Source organism: Salvelinus namaycush, unplaced genomic scaffold, assembly GCF_016432855.1.
Source record: "Salvelinus namaycush isolate Seneca unplaced genomic scaffold, SaNama_1.0 Scaffold1815, whole genome shotgun sequence".
NCBI classification, from domain to species: Eukaryota; Metazoa; Chordata; class Actinopteri; order Salmoniformes; family Salmonidae; genus Salvelinus; species Salvelinus namaycush.
The window spans coordinates 25,563-43,760 of NW_024058581.1; the positions used below are offsets into that span (position 1 = coordinate 25,563).

The window sequence follows — 18,198 nt, forward strand, 5'->3', positions numbered from 1 at the left end:
GACCTTTTCCTGACTCTAGCCTCAAACTACATTTTATAATGTGGAATCACTCAACTGTCTGGCAGTCTCCACACTAAAGCACTGGTAAAACACAATCATTAACGTTATACTGTTTCAGGCAAATTGTGGAAAAAGGCAAATTCTTGGCAGTGGCCATGGCGTTATAGCATCAATCAATCATTATTTTATAAAGTCCTTTTTACATCAGCAGTTGTCACAAAGTGCTTTACAGAAACCCAGCCTAAAACCCCAGAGAGCTTTACAGATACCCAACCTAGAACCCCAGAGAGCTTTACAGATACCCAACCTAAAACCCCAGAGAGCTTTACAGATACCCAACCTAAAACCCCAGAGAGCAAGCAATACAGAAGCACAGTGACTAGGAAAAACTCCCAAGAAGCCAGGAAGAAACCTAGAGAGGAAGAAACCTAGCATGATTCCAATCTTAAAACATGCTACACACGGCAACCAGACAAATCACACGGCAACCAGACAAATCACACGGCATCCAGACAAATCACACGGCAACCATACAAATCACACCTAAAAAGACAAAGAAAGAGAGTGAGATTAAACATGTGCAATAATTTAATAAATTACTAAAATACAGGGGGGGGGGGCTCAGTAGATGTAAACATTTGAAATACAGTATATTCCAAAAATAAAGACACTTTGCTTCCACTACAATACACCATGAACGATGAGATGAAAAGGAAGAAATCAAAGCGTGACAATAAATGGCTTAGTTAGTGTTTAATGGGCGAATGGCACTACTATATAGATGGGTTAGCTGACATCAGGGAAATGATGTGTGTGTCGATAAGGCAGAAGTCCGTGTGGTGTTATAATTCTGGACAGTCAGATAGCTAACAACAATGACAAGAAGCTGCTACGCAGGGAATCGTAGGAGGCTGGTTTCAGCTTATCCCGTTTTATTCGGAGGTGTTTCGACTGATGTCACGTCCATGCTAACATGGTGAAAATACCCTAGCTAACCGACAACTGTAACGATGCATTTTTAGAGATAAGCGCTCATTGTGCAAATGTATTTGTTTTCAATAAACATTTGGAAACTAAATATACTGTAGTTTGTCTCATAGTTGCGCACTCGTCGGTATTGTTGCTAAACAACCAACCCGTCTATGGAAGCGGTATGGCATGCATGTCCTGCCCTTCAGACATAAAGGAAACCAAGCTTAAAGCTCACTTTAGACGCCCATAAGTCTGATGCTTGAAATAAGGGCATTATGACCTGTGGTGCACATATGAATCATTTCTGGAATTGTTCTTTTGTTAAAGGCCATCAGATGTATCCATTACATCCTGCCAGTAGAAGTGGCGGCGTCGGCATCTCAAAACAGTGTTAGTTGTTGTCGTCGCTTTCAAGACCTGATCAAAAACCATGGCTTGTGCTCATCATAGACTAATCTCATACGTCCCAAATGGGACCCTATTCCCTATTTAGTGCACTACTTTTGACCAGAGCCTTACGGGACACCCTATGAGCCCTGGTCAAAAGTAGTGCACTATAAAGGGAATAGGGTTTCATTTGGGACACAGACTGTGTGTTGCCCACTGAACTGTGCTCAATGACTACATTAAGAATCAACATTAAGCTGACTATCCTCAACAAGCCTCCCCTTATTATAATACAAGGTCCCCTTGACTTGAGAAGTCCAAGGGGCAGGTCCAAATGACACCCTATTCCCTATTTAGTGCACTACTTTTGACCAGGGCTCATAGGGTGACAATAGGGCTCTGGTCAAAAGTAGTGCACTAAATAGGGAATAGGCTGCACCATTTGGGACGCTGGCTAAACCCTACAGTACAGTTTCTGCTGCCTGCTCCCTCCCTCCCTGACCGATCAACCGTTTCCTCTCCTCCCTTCACATTTAAAACCTTACTTGGCTATACAGTGTATTAAGAAAATCTTCTTAAATAACGACAATAAAGATCTTCATGTTCGACTATTGATTGACTGACTGTTGTTCATTCTAAGGTAAAGTAGTGTAGATTCATTGACTGACTGTTGTTCATTCTAAGGTAAAGTAGTGTAGATTCATTGACTGACTGCTGTTCATTCTAAGGTAAAGTAGTGTAGATTCATTGACTGACTGTTGTTCATTCTAAAGGTAAAGTAGTGTAGATTCATTGACTGACTGTTGTTCATTCTAAGGTAAAGTAGTGTAGATTCATTGACTGACTGTTGTTCATTCTAAAGGTAAAGTAGTGTAGATTAATTGACTGACTGTTGTTCATTCTAAGGTAAAGTAGTGTAGATTCATTGACTGACTGTTGTTCATTCTAAGGTAAAGTAGTGTAGATTAATTGACTGACTGTTGTTCATTCTAAGGTAAAGTAGTGTAGATTCATTGACTGACTGTTGTTCATTCTAAGGTAAAGTAGTGTAGATTCATTGACTGACTGTTGTTCATTCTAAAGGTAAAGTAGTGTAGATTCATTGACTGACTGTTGTTCATTCTAAGGTAAAGTAGTATAGATTAATTGACTGACTGTTGTTCATTCTAAAGGTAAAGTAGTGTAGATTCATTGACTGACTGTTGTTCATTCTAAGGTAAAGTAGTGTAGATTAATTGACTGACTGTTGTTCATTCTAAGGTAAAGTAGTGTAGATTCATTGACTGACTGTTGTTCATTCTAAGGTAAAGTAGTGTAGATTAATTGACTGACTGTTGTTCATTCTAAGGTAAAGTAGTGTAGATTCATTGACTGACTGTTGTTCATTCTAAAGGTAAAGTAGTGTAGATTCATTGACTGACTGTTGTTCATTCTAAGGTAAAGTAGTGTAGATTCATTGACTGACTGTTGTTCATTCTAAGGTAAAGTAGTGTAGATTCATTGACTGACTGCTGTTCATTCTAAGGTAAAGTAGTGTAGATTCATTGACTGACTGCTGTTCATTCTAAGGTAAAGCAGTGTAGATTCATTGCAGTACATGGGGCTCCAGCCCTGATTGGCTCTCTCACTGCAGCAGCGATTCCATCACAGCCTCGGGCTTCGCTGATCTTTTCCTGTCAGGAGATAAGAGGGATGCATCACAAATGGCACCCTATTCCCTATATAGTGCACTACTTTAGACCAGAGCCCTATGGCACCCTATTCCCTATATAGTGCACTACTTAAGACCAGAGCCCTATGGCACCCTATTCCCTATATAGTGCACTACTTTAGACCAGAGCCCTATGGCACCCTATTCCCTATATAGTGCACTACTTTTGACCAGGGCCCATAGGGAATAGGGTGCCATTTGAGACGCAAATGAGATGATCATGGGGTTAATATACACTGAGTATACAAAAGAACACCTGCTCTTTCCATGACAGAGTGAACAGGTGAATCCAGGTGAATCTGTTATTGATGTCACTTAAATCCACTTCAAATCAGTGTAGATGAAGGGGAGGAGACCGGTTAAAAATTATTTTTAAGCTTTGAGACAATGGAGACATGGATTGTGTATGTGAACCATTCAGAGGGTGAACGGGCAAGACTAAAGATTGAAGTGCCTTTGAACAGGGTACTGCAACGATGTTGGGTTTTTGACGCTCAACAGTTTCCTGTGTGTATCAAGAATGGTCCCCCACCCAAAGGACATCCAGCCAACTGGACACAACTGTGGGAAGCATTGGGGTCAACATGGGGAAGCAGCATCCCTGTGGAACGCTTTCGACCCCTTGTAGAGTCCATGCCCCGACCAATTGAGGCTGTTCTAAAGGTAAAAGGGTGTTCAATATTAGGAAGGTATTCCTAATGTTTTGTCCACTCAGTGTATTAGTACTGTTATCCTGGTTGGTATATTAGTACTGTTATCCTGGTTGGTATATTAGTACTGTTATCCTGGTTGGTATATTAGTACTGTTATCCTGGTTGGTATATTAGTACTGTTATCCTGGTTGGTATATTAGTACTGTTATCCTGGTTGGTATATTAGTACTGCTATCCTGGTTGGTATATTAGTACTGTTATCCTGGTTGGTATATTAGTACTGTTATCCTGGTTGGTATATTAGTACTGTTATCCTGGTTGGTATATTAGTACTGTTATCCTGGTTGGTATATTAGTACTGTTATCCTGGTTGGTATATTAGTACTGTTATCCTGGTTGGTATATTAGTACTGTTATCCTGGTTGGTATATTAGTACTGTTATCCTGGTTGGTATATTAGTACTGTTATCCTGGTTGGTATATTAGTACTGTTATCCTGGTTGGTATATTAGTACTGTTATCCTGGTTGGTATATTAGTACTGTTATCCTGGTTGGTATATTAGTACTGTTATCCCGGTTGGTATATTAGTACTGTTATCCCGGTTGGTATATTAGTACTGTTATCCTGGTTGGTATATTAGTACTGTTATCCTGGTTGGTATATTAGTACTGTTATCCTGGTTGGTATATTAGTACTGTTATCCTGGTTGGTATATTAGTACTGTTATCCTGGTTGGTATATTAGTACTGTTATCCCGGTTGGTATATTAGTACTGTTATCCCGGTTGGTATATTAGTACTGTTATCCTGGTTGGTATATTAGTACTGTTATCCTGGTTGGTATATTAGTACTGTTATCCTGGTTGGTATATTAGTACTGTTATCCTGGTTGGTATATTAGTACTGTTATCCTGGTTGGTATATTAGTACTGTTATCCTGGTTGGTATATTAGTACTGTTATCCCGGTTGGTATATTAGTACTGTTATCCTGGTTGGTATATTAATACTATTATCCTGGTTGGTATTAACACTGTTATTCATGGTGGATAACGATGTACCGACAGCAGCTGGGGGACAGACGGTGGTGGTGGTTTACCTTCGTCCAGTCTTGGGTCTACTACTCTTGGAGGACCTGGGCCTCTCCAGCTTCATCAGTGACTGTCTCATACTCTCCTCTGTGTAGGCCAAGTACACATGGGACAAGTCCATCTGAAACGGCTGGGGGGAGAGAGGAAGAGAGGAAGGAGAGAGGGATAGAGAGAGGGAGAGAGGATAGAGAGAGGGAGAAAGGTAGGAGAGAAGGAGAGAGGAAGGAGAGAGGGATAGAGAGAGGGAGAGAGGAAGGAGAGAGGGAGAGGGGAAGGAGAGAGGGAGACAGAGAGGGAGAGAGGAAGGAGAGAGGAAGGAGAGAGGAAGGAGAGAGGGAGAGAGGAAGGAGAGAGGGATAGAGAGAGGGGGAGAGGAAGGAGAGAGGGATAGAGAGAGGGAGAAAGGTAGGAGAGAGGGAGAGAGGAAGGAGAGAGGGAGAGAGAGAGGGAGAGAGGAAGGAGAGAGGGAGAGAGAGAGGGAGAGAGAGAGGGAGAGAGGAAGGAGAGAGGAAGGAGAGAGGAAGGATAGAGGGAGAGAGGAAGGAGAGAGGGATAGAGAGAGGAAGGAGAAAGGGAGAGAGGAAGGAGAGAGGGAGAGAGGAAGGAGAGAGGGAGAGAGAGAGGGAGAGAGGAAGGAGAGAGGAAGGAGAGAGGAAGGAGAGAGGGAGAGAGGAAGGAGAGAGGGATAGAGAGAGGGGGAGAGGAAGGAGACAGGGAGAGAGGAAGGAGAGAGGGAGAGAGGAAGGAGAGAGGGATAGAGAGAGGGAGAAAGGTAGGAGAAAGGGAGAGAGGAAGGAGAGAGGGATAGAGAGAGGGAGAGAGGAAGGAGAGAGGAAGGATAGAGGGAGAAAGGGATAGAGGAAGGAGAGATGGAGAGAGAGGGAGAGAGAGAGGGAGAGAGGAAGGAGAAAGGGAGAGAGGAAGGAGAGAGGGAGAGAGGAAGGAGAGAGGAAGGAGAGAGGGATAGAGAGAGGGAGAAAGGTAGGAGAGAGGGAGAGAGGAAGGAGAGAGGGAGAGAGAGAGGGAGAGAGGAAGGAGAGAGGAAGGAGAGAGGAAGGATAGAGGGAGAGAGGAAGGAGAGAGGGATAGAGAGAGGAAGGAGAAAGGGAGAGAGGAAGGAGAAAGGGAGAGAGGAAGGAGAGAGGGAGAGAGGAAGGAGAGAGGGAGAGAGGAAGGAGAGAGGGATAGAGAGAGGGAGAAAGGTAGGAGAAAGGGAGAGAGGAAGGAGAGAGGGATAGAGAGAGGGAGAGAGGAAGGAGAGAGGAAGGATAGAGGGAGAGAGGGATAGAGGAAGGAGAGATGGAGAGAGAGAGGGAGAGAGAGAGGGAGAGAGGAAGGAGAAAGGGAGAGAGGAAGGAGAGAGGGAGAGAGGAAGGAGAGAGGGATAGAGAGAGGGAGAAAGGTAGGAGAGAGGGAGAGAGGAAGGAGAGAGGGAGAGAGAGAGGGAGAGAGGAAGGAGAGAGGAAGGAGAGAGGAAGGAGGAGAGAGGAAGGAGGAGAGAGGAAGGAGAGAGGGATAGAGAGAGGGAGAGAGGAAGGAGAAAGGGAGAGAGGAAGGAGAGAGGGAGAGAGGAATAGAGAGAGGGAGAGAGGAAGGAGAGAGGGATAGAGAGAGGGAGAGAGGAAGGAGAGAGGAAGGGGAGAGGGAGAGAGGAAGGAGAGAGGGATAGAGAGAGGAAGGAGAAAGGGAGAGAGGTAGGGGAGAAAGGAGAGAGGGAGAGAGGTAGGGGAGAAAGGAGAGAGGGAGAGAGGTAGGAGAGAGGGAGAGAGGGAGAAAGGTAGGAGAAAGGGAGAGAGGAAGGAGAGAGGGATAGAGAGAGGGAGAAAGGTAGGAGAGAGGGAGAGAGGGAGAGAGAGAGGGAGAGAGGAAGGAGAAAGGGAGAGAGGAAGGAGAGAGGGAGAGAGGAAGGAGAGAGGAAGGAGAGAGGGATAGAGAGAGGGAGAAAGGTAGGAGAGAGGGAGAGAGGAAGGAGAGAGGGAGAGAGAGAGGGAGAGAGGAAGGAGAGAGGAAGGAGAGAGGAAGGATAGAGGGAGAGAGGAAGGAGAGAGGGATAGAGAGAGGGAGAAAGGTAGGAGAGAGGGAGAGAGGGAGAGAGAGAGGGAGAGAGGAAGGAGAAAGGGAGAGAGGAAGGAGAGAGGGAGAGAGGAAGGAGAGAGGAAGGAGAGAGGGATAGAGAGAGGGAGAAAGGTAGGAGAGAGGGAGAGAGGAAGGAGAGAGGGAGAGAGAGAGGGAGAGAGGAAGGAGAGAGGAAGGAGAGAGGAAGGATAGAGGGAGAGAGGAAGGAGAGAGGGATAGAGAGAGGAAGGAGAAAGGGAGAGAGGAAGGAGAGAGGGATAGAGAGGGAGAGAGGAAGGAGAGAGGGAGAGAGGAAGGAGAGAGGGATAGAGAGAGGGGGAGAGGAAGGAGACAGGGAGAGAGGAAGGAGAGAGGGAGATAGGAAGGAGAGAGGGATAGAGAGAGGGAGAAAGGTAGGAGAAAGGGAGAGAGGAAGGAGAGAGGGATAGAGAGAGGGAGAGAGGAAGGAGAGAGGAAGGAGAGAGGAAGGATAGAGGGAGAGAGGAAGGAGAGATGGAGAGAGAGAGGGAGAGAGAGGGAGAGAGGAAGGAGAAAGGGAGAGAGGAAGGAGAGAGGGAGAGAGGAAGGAGAGAGGAAGGAGAGAGGGATAGAGAGAGGGAGAAAGGTAGGAGAGAGGGAGAGAGGAAGGAGAGAGGGAGAGAGAGAGGGAGAGAGGAAGGAGAGAGGGAGAGAGAGAGGGAGAGAGGAAGGAGAGAGGAAGGATAGAGGGAGAGAGGAAGGAGAGAGGGATAGAGAGAGGAAGGAGAAAGGGAGAGAGGAAGGAGAGAGGGAGAGAGGAAGGAGAGAGGGAGAGAGAGAGGGAGAGAGGAAGGAGAGAGGGAGAGAGGAAGGAGAGAGGGAGAGAGGAAGGAGAGAGGGATAGAGAGAGGGGGAGAGAGAGGGGGAGAGGAAGGAGACAGGGAGAGAGGAAGGAGAGAGGGAGAGAGGAAGGAGAGAGGGATAGAGAGAGGGAGAAAGGTAGGAGAAAGGGAGAGAGGAAGGAGAGAGGGATAGAGAGAGGGAGAGAGGAAGGAGAGAGGAAGGATAGAGGGAGAAAGGGATAGAGGAAGGAGAGATGGAGAGAGAGGGAGAGAGAGAGGGAGAGAGGAAGGAGAAAGGGAGAGAGGAAGGAGAGAGGGAGAGAGGAAGGAGAGAGGAAGGAGAGAGGGATAGAGAGAGGGAGAAAGGTAGGAGAGAGGGAGAGAGGAAGGAGAGAGAGAGGGAGAGAGGAAGGAGAGAGGAAGGAGAGAGGAAGGATAGAGGGAGAGAGGAAGGAGAGAGGGATAGAGAGAGGAAGGAGAAAGGGAGAGAGGAAGGAGAGAGGGAGAGAGGTAGGAGAGAGGAAGGAGAGAGGGAGAGAGGAAGGAGAGAGGAAGGAGAAAGGGAGAGAGGAAGGAGAGAGGGAGAGAGGAAGGAGAAAGGGAGAGAGGAAGGAGAGAGGGATAGAGAGAGGGAGAAAGGTAGGAGAAAGGGAGAGAGGAAGTAGAGAGGGATAGAGAGAGGGAGAGAGGAAGGAGAGAGGAAGGAGAGGGAGAGAGGAAGGAGAGAGGGATAGAGAGAGGAAGAAAGGTAGGAGAAAGGGAGAGAGGAAGGAGAGAGGGATAGAGAGAGGGAGAGAGGAAGGAGAGAGGAAGGATAGAGGGAGAGAGGAAGGAGAGAGGGATAGAGAGAGGAAGGAGAAAGGGAGAGAGGTAGGAGAGAAAGGAGAGAGGGAGAGAGGTAGGAGAGAGGGAGAGAGGAAGGAGAGAGGAAGGAGAGAGGGATAGAGAGAGGGAGAGAGGAAGGAGAAAGGGAGAGAGGAAGGAGAGAGGGAGAGAGGAATAGAGAGAGGGAGAGAGGAAGGAGAGAGGGATAGAGAGAGGGAGAGAGGAAGGAGAGAGGAAGGGGAGAGGGAGAGAGGAAGGAGAGAGGGATAGAGAGAGGAAGGAGAAAGGGAGAGAGGTAGGGGAGAAAGGCGAGAGGGAGAGAGGTAGGGGAGAAAGGAGAGAGGGAGAGAGGTAGGAGAGAGGGAGAGAGGGAGAAAGGAAGGAGAAAGGGAGAGAGGAAGGAGAGAGGGATAGAGAGAGGGAGAGAGGAAGGAGAGAGGGAGAGAGGAAGGAGAGAGGGATAGAGGAAGGAGAGAGGGAGAGAGGAAGGAGAGAGGGATAGAGAGAGGGAGAGAGGAAGGAGAGAGGAAGGAGAAAGGGAGAGAGGAAGGAGAGAGGAAGGAGAGAGGAAGGAGAGAGGGATAGAGAGAGGGAGAAAGGTAGGAGAGAGGGAGAGAGGAAGGAGAGAGGGATAGAGAGAGGGAGAGAGGAAGGAGAGAGGAAGGAGAGAGGAAGGATAGAGGGAGAGAGGAAGGAGAGAGGGATAGAGAGAGGAAGGAGAAAGGGAGAGAGGTAGGAGAGAGGGAGAGAGGAAGGAGAGAGGGAGAGAGGAAGGAGAGAGGGAGAGAGGAAGGAGAGAGGAAGGAGAAAGGGAGAGAGGAAGGAGGGAGGGAGAGAGGAAGGAGAGAGGGATAGAGAGAGGGAGAGAGGTAGGAGAGAGGGTAGAGTAATATTATCCAGATGCACTATGCTGTCTGTCTTCTTATGTAGGCGTGAACTAAGAACTCACATCTTTCTCTTTCTTGTCCAGCACGGGGGTCTGTTTTCTCATGTTGTTACCAGTGTACGCTACACACTTCTGAGGACCAACAAGTAAACAAATAAACAATGTCATAAGCATGAGGCAATCACACCAACGTTCCTCTGTACTGTCTATATTAACTAAGAAACTCCCTCCCCTAAGCATAATTATTCTCAGGTTAAATATTTCACTGTGGCTGAATGCAGAACTCACCAGCTGCCATTCCCCAATGTCCTCATTCCACTGTACGTAGTTCTCGATCATCTCCTGCACCAGACAGGAAGAAGCAGGAACCATATTAGCATCAGCGCTTACTAAATACGCTCTCACACAAACATAAATAGAAACATAAATGGACGGACACACACATTCACGACATGTTACATACCTACACACACACACACACACACACACACACACACACACACACACACACACACACACACACACACACACACACACACACACACACACACACACACACACACGTCTATGACATGTCACACAGACCCACCCACCCATGTCTACAACATGTAGACAGACAGACAGACAGACAGACATGAAGTTGTCACACACACCTGGTATTCCTGTGGGATGAAGCTGTCTATGATGAGCATCTGCAGTCGTAGCTCTCTGCTGAGGTGGCGGATATTCTCCAGCAGGCCCTCGATCTCCCGGTGATGCTCCTGCTGCAGGTCGGCCATCTGACAACACAACAACAACAACCTCTCAACAACCACACGACAACCACTGAACCATGTTATGTTAACGTTCTGCTGCAGGTCGGCCATCTGACAACACAACAACAACCTCTCAACAACCACACGACAACCACTGAACCATGTTATGTTAACGTTCTGCTGCAGGTCGGCCATCTGACAACACAACGACAACCACTGAACCCATGCCATGTGTTGATGAAGAAATGAACCAATGCCATGTGTTGATGAAGAAATGAACCAATGCCGTGTGTTGATGAAGAAATGAACCAATGCCGTGTGTTGATGAAGAAATGAACCAATGCCGTGTGTTGATGAAGAAATGAGCCAATGCCGTGTGTTGATGAAGAAATGAGCCAATGCCATGTGTTGATGAAGAAATGAACCAATGCCGTGTGTTGATGAAGAAATGAACCAATGCCGTGTGTTGATGAAGAAATGAACCAATGCCGTGTGTTGATGAAGAAATGAGCCAATGCCGTGTGTTGATGAAGAAATGAGCCAATGCCGTGTGTTGATGAAGAAATGAACCAATGCCGTGTGTTGATGAAGAAATGAACCAATGCCGTGTGTTGATGAAGAAATGAGCCAATGCCGTGTGTTGATGAAGAAATGAACCAATGCCGTGTGTTGATGAAGAAATGAACCAATGCCGTGTGTTGATGAAGAAATGAGCCAATGCCGTGTGTTGATGAAGAAATGAACCAATGCCGTGTGTTGATGAAGAAATGAGCCAATGCCGTGTGTTGATGAAGAAATGAACCAATGCCGTGTGTTGATGAAGAAATGAGCCAATGCCGTGTGTTGATGAAGAAATGAACCAATGCCGTGTGTTGATGAAGAAATGAGCCAATGCCATGTGTTGATGAAGAAATGAACCAATGCCATGTGTTGATGAAGAAATGAACCAATGCCGTGTGTTGATGAAGAAATGAGCCAATGCCATGTGTTGATGAAGAAATGAACCAATGCCATGTGTTGATGAAGAAATGAACCAATGCCATGTGTTGATGAAGAAATGAACCAATGCCATGTGTTGATGAAGAAATGAACCAATGCCGTGTGTTGATGAAGAAATGAACCAATGCCATGTGTTGATGAAGAAATGAGCCAATGCCGTGTGTTGATGAAGAAATGAGCCAATGCCGTGTGTTGATGAAGAAATGAGCCAATGCCGTGTGTTGATGAAAAAATGAGCCAATGCCGTGTGTTGATGAAGAAATGAGCCAATGCCATGTGTTGATGAAAAAATGAGCCAATGCCATGTGTTGATGAAGAAATGAGCCAATGCCATGTGTTAACGAAGAAATGAACCAATGCCATGTGTTGATGAAGAAATGAGCCAATGCCGTGTGTTGATGAAGAAATGAGCCAATGCCGTGTGTTGATGAAGAAATGAGCCAATGCCGTGTGTTGATGAAGAAATGAGCCAATGCCGTGTGTTGATGAAGAAATGAGCCAATGCCATGTGTTGATGAAGAAATGAACCAATGCCATGTGTTGATGAAGAAATGAACCAATGCCGTGTGTTGATGAAGAAATGAACCAATGCCGTGTGTTGATGAAGAAATGAACCAATGCCGCGTGTTGATGAAGAAATGAACCAATGCCGTGTGTTGATGAAGAAATGAACCAATGCCGTGTGTTGATGAAGAAATGAGCCAATGCCGTGTGTTGATGAAGAAATGAACCAATGCCGTGTGTTGATGAAGAAATGAGCCAATGCCGTGTGTTGATGAAGAAATGAACCAATGCCGTGTGTTGATGAAGAAATGAGCCAATGCCATGTGTTGATGAAGAAATGAACCAATGCCATGTGTTGATGAAGAAATGAACCAATGCCGTGTGTTGATGAAGAAATGAGCCAATGCCATGTGTTGATGAAGAAATGAACCAATGCCATGTGTTGATGAAGAAATGAACCAATGCCATGTGTTGATGAAGAAATGAGCCAATGCCGTGTGTTGATGAAGAAATGAGGCAATGCCATGTGTTGATGAAGAAATGAACCAATGCCATGTGTTGATGAAGAAATGAGCCAATGCCGTGTGTTGATGAAGAAATGAACCAATGCCATGTGTTGATGAAGAAATGAACCAATGCCATGTGTTGATGAAGAAATGAGCCAATGCCGTGTGTTGATGAAGAAATGAGCCAATGCCATGTGTTGATGAAGAAATGAGCCAATGCCGTGTGTTGATGAAAAAATGAGCCAATGCCATGTGTTGATGAAAAAATGAGCCAATGCCATGTGTTGATGAAAAAATGAGCCAATGCCATGTGTTGATGAAGAAATGAGCCAATGCCATGTGTTGATGAAGAAATGAGCCAATGCCGTGTGTTGATGAAGAAATGAGCCAATGCCGTGTGTTGATGAAGAAATGAGCCAATGCCGTGTGTTGATGAAGAAATGAGCCAATGCCGTGTGTTGATGAAGAAATGAGCCAATGCCATGTGTTGATGAAGAAATGAGCCAATGCCGTGTGTTGATGAAGAAATGAGCCAATGCCGTGTGTTGATGAAGAAATGAGCCAATGCCGTGTGTTGATGAAGAAATGAGCCAATGCCGTGTGTTGATGAAGAAATGAACCAATGCCGTGTGTTGATGAAGAAATGAGCCAATGCCGTGTGTTGATGAAAAAATGAGCCAATGCCGTGTGTTGATGAAAAAATGAGCCAATGCCGTGTGTTGATGAAGAAATGAGCCAATGCCATGTGTTGATGAAGAAATGAGCCAATGCCATGTGTTGATGAAAAAATGAGCCAATGCCGTGTGTTAACGAAGAAATGAGCCAATGCCATGTGTTGATGTGACTGCTCCGGGACAAATCTATACGAGATGGCCACAAAGACATTCATGATCTTTTGGATCTTTCTGAAATTAGAGCCACAGAAAATATCCTTTTTGGTGAAGGATGTTTGGCATACCTTTGAAGTCTGTATCCTAAATAATTATTGAGAATGTATTAATTATATGTGTTATACACTGAGTGTACAAAACATTATGAACACCTGCTCTTTCCATGAAAGACTGACCAGGTGAATCCAGGTGAAAGCTGTGATCCCTTATTGATGTCACTTGTTAAATCCACTTCAATCAGTGTAGATGAAGAGGAGGAGACAGGTTAAAAATGATAGTTAAGCCTTGAGACAATGGATTGTGTAGGTGTGCCATTCAGAGGGTGAATGGGCAAGACAAAAGATTGAAGTACCTTTGAACAGGGTATGGTAGTAGGTGCCAAGCGCACCGGTTTGTATCAAGAACTGCAACACTGCTGGATTTTTCATGCTCAACAGTTTCCCGTGTTTATCAAGAATGGTTCACCACCCAAAGAACATCCAGCCAACTTAACAAAAATGTGGGAAGCATTTGAGTCAATATGGGCCAACATCCCTGTGGAATCATTTCATCACCTTGCAGAGTCCATGCCCCGACGAATTGAGGCTGATCAGAGGGCAAAGGGGGGTGCAACTCAATATTAAGAAGGTGTCCTTAATGTTGTGTACAGTCAATGTAATGAACCAATGCTGTGTGTTACTGAACCAATGCTGTGTGTTAATGAAGTAATGAACCAATGCTGTGTGTTACTGAACCAATTCTGTGTGTTACTGAACCAATGCTGTGTGTTAATGAACCAATGATGTGTGTTAATGAACCAATGTTGTGTGTTAATGAAGTAATGAACCAATGCTGTGTGTTAATGAACCAATGCTGTGTGTTAATGAAGTAATGAACCAATGCTGTGTGTTAATGAACCAATGCTGTGTGTTAATGAAGTAATGAACCAATGCTGTGTGTTACTGAACCAATGCTGTGTGTTACTGAACCAATGCTGTGTGTTAATGAACCAATGCTGTGTGTTAATGAACCAATGCTGTGTGTTAATGAACCAATGCTGTGTGTTAATGAAGTAATGAACCAATGCTGTGTGTTACTGAACCAATGCTGTGTGTTAATGAACCAATGCTGTGTGTTAATGAACCAATGCTGTGTGTTAATGAACCAATGTTGTGTGTTAATGAAGTAATGAACCAATGCTGTGTGTTAATGAACCAATGCTGTGTGTTAATGAAGTAATGAACCAATGCTGTGTGTTAATGAACCAATGCTGTGTGTTAATGAATTAACCAATGCTGTGTGTTAATGAAGTAATGCTGTGTGTTAATGAACCAATGCTGTGTGTTAATGAACCAATGTTGTGTGTTAATGAAGTAATGAACCAATGCTGTGTGTTAATGAACCAATGCTGTGTGTTAATGAAGTAATGAACCAATGCTGTGTGTTAATGAACCAATGCTGTGTGTTAATGAAGTAATGAACCAATGCTGTGTGTTACTGAACCAATGCTGTGTGTTAATGAACCAATGCTGTGTGTTAATGAATGAACCAATGCTGTGTGTTAATGAAGTAATGCTGTGTGTTAATGAAGTAATGCTGTGTGTTAATGAACCAATGCGGTGTGTTAATGAAGTAATGAACCAATGCGGTGTGTTAATGAAGTAATGAACCAATGCGGTGTGTTAATGAATGAACCAATGCTGTGTGTTACTGAACCAATGCGGTGTGTTAATGAACCAATGCTGTGTGTTAATGAAGTAATGAACCAATGCGGTGTGTTAATGAATGAACCAATGCTGTGTGTTACTGAACCAATGCGGTGTGTTAATGAACCAATGCTGTGTGTTAATGAAGTAATGAACCAATGCGGTGTGTTACTGTTCTGCTCCTGCTGCAGGTCATCCACAACACCACAAGGCCCCAGTCCTGTGTTTGAATCCACTTGGGATACATCCTATTCACTATATAGTGCACTAGTTTCCACCAAGTCCAAGTCCTGTGTCCAAGTCGTACATTCTTACCTCTGACTTGGCAGCCATCAGCATGGTCCAGACTTTCTTCAGCTTCTTGGTCTTCCCCTGAGCCTCCTCTTGCAGACTGGAGTACTTCTCCTCCATGTCCAGACGCTCCGCCTGCATGGACGTCACAAACAAGACAGGGAGTTTTGGATTTCATTTCATTTATTGAATCATTAAAACCGGGAAACACTTTTGAACCTCATTAATTATCTCCATGTAGAAACTGGTACGGTGCTGGAGATACTGAATCTGACGTTAAAAAGTTGTAAAGTCTCCCTTGAACATAGAAGACTGCTCCGCCGGAGACAACAGAACATGCAGGAATACAATAACATCTGAAGGCTTTTTCCCCACGATGGAAACAAGATGGAGTATTTTGGTATTTTATTAGGATCCCCATTAGCTGTTGCAAAAGCAGCAACTACTCTTCATGGTGTCCACACAAAACATGAACCATAATACAGAATGACATGATACAGAACATCATTAGACAAGAACAGCACTACATACATTTTTAAAAGATACTCTATTCCCTATGTAGTTCACTGCTTCTGACCAGAGTCAGTTTGTAGATTTTATTACGTTCAATTCCTCTGCTCATCGACAGATGCCATTGCCATTTTCAGGGAAAGCAAAGCAGGCACCTCATCTGAACTAGCAAGGTGCTGACTGGTGTGACTTAGTAGACTTTAAGGCAGTGATTTTCAAACTTTTTCAGCATGGATTCTATTTTTTTCCACCAGAAATCCTGGCAACCACACCCCACCCAAAATTGAATGGCAACATAAAAAATAAAAATATATTTTTTTTAATGACAAGCTTAAAAAATATATATATAATTTAATGACAACCTTAAAAAAAAAAAAAACGTCAACAAATAACGTTAAATTCATGACATTTTCATCTCTCATGAAAATTACAAGAACCAATAAATACATTTACTCATCTTTCTCAACAGCAACATAAATATATTGTCCCATAAAATAATCTGTAGTCTCAATTTTTGTCCCTCCCCCGACATAGGGCTCTAGTCAAAAGTAGTGCACTATGTAAGGAATAGGGTGCCAGTTGGACATGTGACAGTTAATACGTTATGACTCATTTCATTTCCCAATATGCTGGGCATGTGCCATCTCAACAAAATATGACCTCTCATCAGCGCCACTCATCACTGAGAATCAACCCCGCTCAAACAGAGGAAGTGTAGTAGGGAGTATTTTGATGCAGAAATGAGACATGTCAGATGACCAAGGTTGAGTTAACCACTAAGCCATATATGTATAACAGCTCTTCAGTTGTCTGAACTAGGACCCTGGTGCTGTAGATTATATCATATTCTGAGATAGAACTGCTTCTCCTCCAGTCCTCTGCAGCGCTGCTTTGGGTTGATGGTATGATGTACAGTGCCTTCAGAAAGTATTCACACCCCTTGACTTTTTCCAAATGTTCTTGTGTTACAGCCTGAATTTCGAAAAATATAATTCCACTTTGACATTATGGGGTATTATGTGTAGGTCAGTGACACAAAAATCAACATTTTATCACTTTCAAATGCAGGCTATAACAACTAAACGTGGAAAAAGTAAAAGGGTCTGAATAGTTTTTGAAGGCCCTGTAATATAGTGTGTAAGAAGGTATACCTCCTTCTCCTCTAGTTCTCTGCGGAGCTGCTCAGCCCTCCTGCGTCTCTCCTCTAACTCATTGTTAGACTCCTGCAGTAGTTTCTCCTGCTCCTCAGCCTTGGCCAGGAGGTCCACTCCTCCTACGATCACCTTCTTCTCCAGGGCTGACAGCTTCTCCAGCAGCAGGTGATGCTCCTGCCTGGGGGAAGGAGGTTAGAGGTCAGGGCTCAGTAGATCTGAAAATAGCTTCAGTAGGTTAGATGGAGTTTCTGTCATATTCCTTATACCCTTCTAGAGGTCTCTGATCGACAAGAGGGCATCCAAAAGTATCTAGGGGTGGGGGTGGGGCTAACGTTAGATTATATTTCAAAGCAGTAGATTATTCTCCAACCGTGATTTCTGGAAAATTTGGGAACTTAGGGAATGTTTGTGGAATGTTTGCAACCCCAGACTGTACTCACTGTGCTTTGAGCAGATCCTTCTCTCTCTTCTCCAGTTCTGCCCTGGCCTTGTTCCTCTCCTCCTCCTCCATGTCCAGCTTGGCTTCTAGCTCCTTCCTCTCCTCCTCGATCTTCGCCTGCATCTCCACCATCTTGTCAGGAGAAACCTTCTTCTTCCCTTTAATAATAATAGTGATCATCATTTATTTGACTTATAGAACCATCCCCCAAGTACACAGCCACCATCAAATCAAATTCTATTCGTCACATGCGCTGAATACAACAGGTGTAGATCTGACAGTGAAATGCTGAATACAACAGGTGTAGATCTGACAGTGAAATGCTGAATACAACAGGTGTAGATCTGACAGTGAAATGCTGAATACAACAGGTGTAGATCTGACAGTGAAATGCTGAATACAACAGGTGTAGATCTGACAGTGAAATGCTGAATACAACAGGTGTAGATCTGACAGTGAAATGCTGAATACAACAGGTGTAGATCTGACAGTGAAATGCTGAATACAACAGGTGTAGATCTGACAGTGAAATGATTACTTATGAGCCCCTAATCAACAATGCAGTTACATTTTACAATGCAGTTACATTTACATTTAAACATTTTAATAATAATAATAATACGAATAAGAAATAAAAAGGTAACAAGTAATTAAAGAGCAGCAGTAAAATAACAATAGCGCGACTATATACAGCGGGATATCGGTACAGAGTCAATGTGGAGGCTATATACAGGGTGTTACGGTACAGAGTCAATGTGGAGGCTATATACAGGGTGTTACGGTACAGAGTCAATGTGGAGGCTATATACAGGGTGTTACGGTACAGAGTCAATGTGGAGGCTATATACAGGGTGTTACGGTACAGAGTCAATGTGGAGGCTATATACAGGGTGTTACGGTACAGAGTCAATGTGGAGGCTATATACAGGGTGTTACGGTACAGAGTCAATGTGGAGGCTATATACAGGGTGTTACGGTACAGAGTCAATGTGGAGGCTATATACAGGGTGTTACGGTACAGAGTCAATGTGGAGGCTATATACAGCGGGATATCGGTACAGAGTC

General features: G+C 44.5%; 1 protein-coding gene across 2 annotated transcripts; it reads right to left on the reverse strand.

The window, feature by feature from the left end:
* Positions 1–565: 565 nt before the first annotated feature.
* LOC120037679 (kinesin-like protein KIF3A) lies at positions 566–17,314 on the reverse strand. 2 transcript variants are annotated; one of them, XM_038983681.1, is made up of 8 exons: positions 17,135–17,314; positions 16,692–16,872; positions 15,055–15,165; positions 10,054–10,179; positions 9,689–9,742; positions 9,464–9,532; positions 4,822–4,943; positions 566–3,032 (listed from the first exon to the last, which is right to left on the reverse strand). In XM_038983681.1, the coding sequence occupies exons 1-8, from the start codon at positions 17,311–17,313 to the stop codon at positions 2,984–2,986; spliced, it is 891 nt and encodes a 296-aa protein (XP_038839609.1). In that variant the 5' UTR covers position 17,314; the 3' UTR covers positions 566–2,983. The 2 variants fall into 2 exon arrangements, with proteins under 2 accessions (XP_038839609.1, XP_038839610.1); XM_038983682.1 differs by lacking the exon at positions 9,464–9,532.
* Between the last annotated feature and the right edge of the window lie 884 nt (positions 17,315–18,198).

Bases quoted from the DNA above. Each gene is read 5' to 3' on its own strand.
- LOC120037679 (XM_038983681.1), bottom strand. From the start codon at position 17,313: ATGATCACTATTATTATTAAAGGGAAGAAGAAGGTTTCTCCTGACAAG. The intron at 9,743-10,053 runs GTGTGTGTGACA...TGTCTGGTGCAG, and splicing joins TCATCCCACAGGAATACCAG to GAGATGATCGAGAACTACGT. The intron at 3,033-4,821 runs GTAAACCACCAC...ATCTCCTGACAG, and splicing joins AGACCCAAGACTGGACGAAG to GAAAAGATCAGCGAAGCCCG.